General features: G+C 52.9%; 1 protein-coding gene across 1 annotated transcript; it reads right to left on the bottom strand.

The window, feature by feature from the left end:
• Window positions 1-7: 7 nt before the first annotated feature.
• Window positions 8-247, bottom strand: CABS01_17170 (uncharacterized protein; the record flags this gene model as incomplete). The annotated part of the gene is made up of 1 exon (XM_060550497.1): window positions 8-247. The coding sequence occupies one exon, from the start codon at window positions 245-247 to the stop codon at window positions 8-10; it is 240 nt and encodes a 79-aa protein (XP_060395383.1).
• Between the last annotated feature and the right edge of the window lie 733 nt (window positions 248-980).

Raw genomic sequence — 980 nt, 5'->3', positions numbered from 1 at the left:
CATGACACTAGAGGCGTGCCTTGACTGGGTGCAACTCGACCGAAGGGTCCCCGATCTGGTTGTAGTAGCTTATAGAGCGGCTGGGAATTTCTGACTTCTCGTCTAAGGCTTTGGTCAGGGCCTCGATGAATTCAAGTCCGGCCAGGATACGTTTGAGATTCCTGAGTTGAGCATTCATCCACGTGGTCTTGGGCCCTTCGACGAGACACAGTGCCTTGGGCATAACTGACTGGTAAACAGCGCGCATCGTTGTACGACGAGAGGCATTCGCGACATCAGAGTTCTATGTTATGCTGAATTGCCGCCTGGTGCCGAAGACCTCACACTTACCGATGCCTTGTGTGGGGCATTGCCGTTGGCAAATACATACCTACCAGTGCAGTACAGGGTTGGAGAGCAATGGGAAACAATGATAGATACCTTGGTGATATCACTCACATAACCAGCAGACAGGTCCTTGTCTATGGGCTCTGATTGGTTCAAAATGATGTCCAGAGCCTTTTAGGCAACAATTCCCCACTCCGTGCCTGGCTGGCCATGGGCTCCTTGAACACGGACAACCAGGCTATCGCGATGTCATGGCCTCTGATCACTCGGCAGGGCCTACGACCAAGGATTGATGACAAGGCGCACTTGAAAGTTATGGGCAATTGGCGACCAACAGCATGCGCCAGGCGGCCGGCGGCTGTCTGCTGGACTTGGTTACATGACCACTTCTCAGCGCAGCCCTGTCGAGCTCATTTCTCGTTTCACTCTTCTGACCTTCGCCTGCCTTCATCGGCGAGCTTATATTGACTATAAGTATCCTATCTCTCAGCTTTTCTGGCTGCGCTGCGACATTGTCGTCTCAAAACTCACTCGCACGACTGCAACGCTCGCACAACACACCAAGACCGTCCTTACCAGTCGACTCCTAACACCTCGTAGACCTGCAGCAATGGAAGGAGTCATCTGCAACAAAGACGCCTGTATGGCGAGAG

Source organism: Colletotrichum abscissum (genome assembly GCF_030869225.1).
Source record: "Colletotrichum abscissum strain IMI 504890 chromosome Unknown Scaffold_410.1, whole genome shotgun sequence".
Taxonomy (NCBI): Eukaryota; Fungi; Ascomycota; class Sordariomycetes; order Glomerellales; family Glomerellaceae; genus Colletotrichum; species Colletotrichum abscissum.
This window is presented reverse-complemented; position numbering and strand designations above follow the sequence as displayed.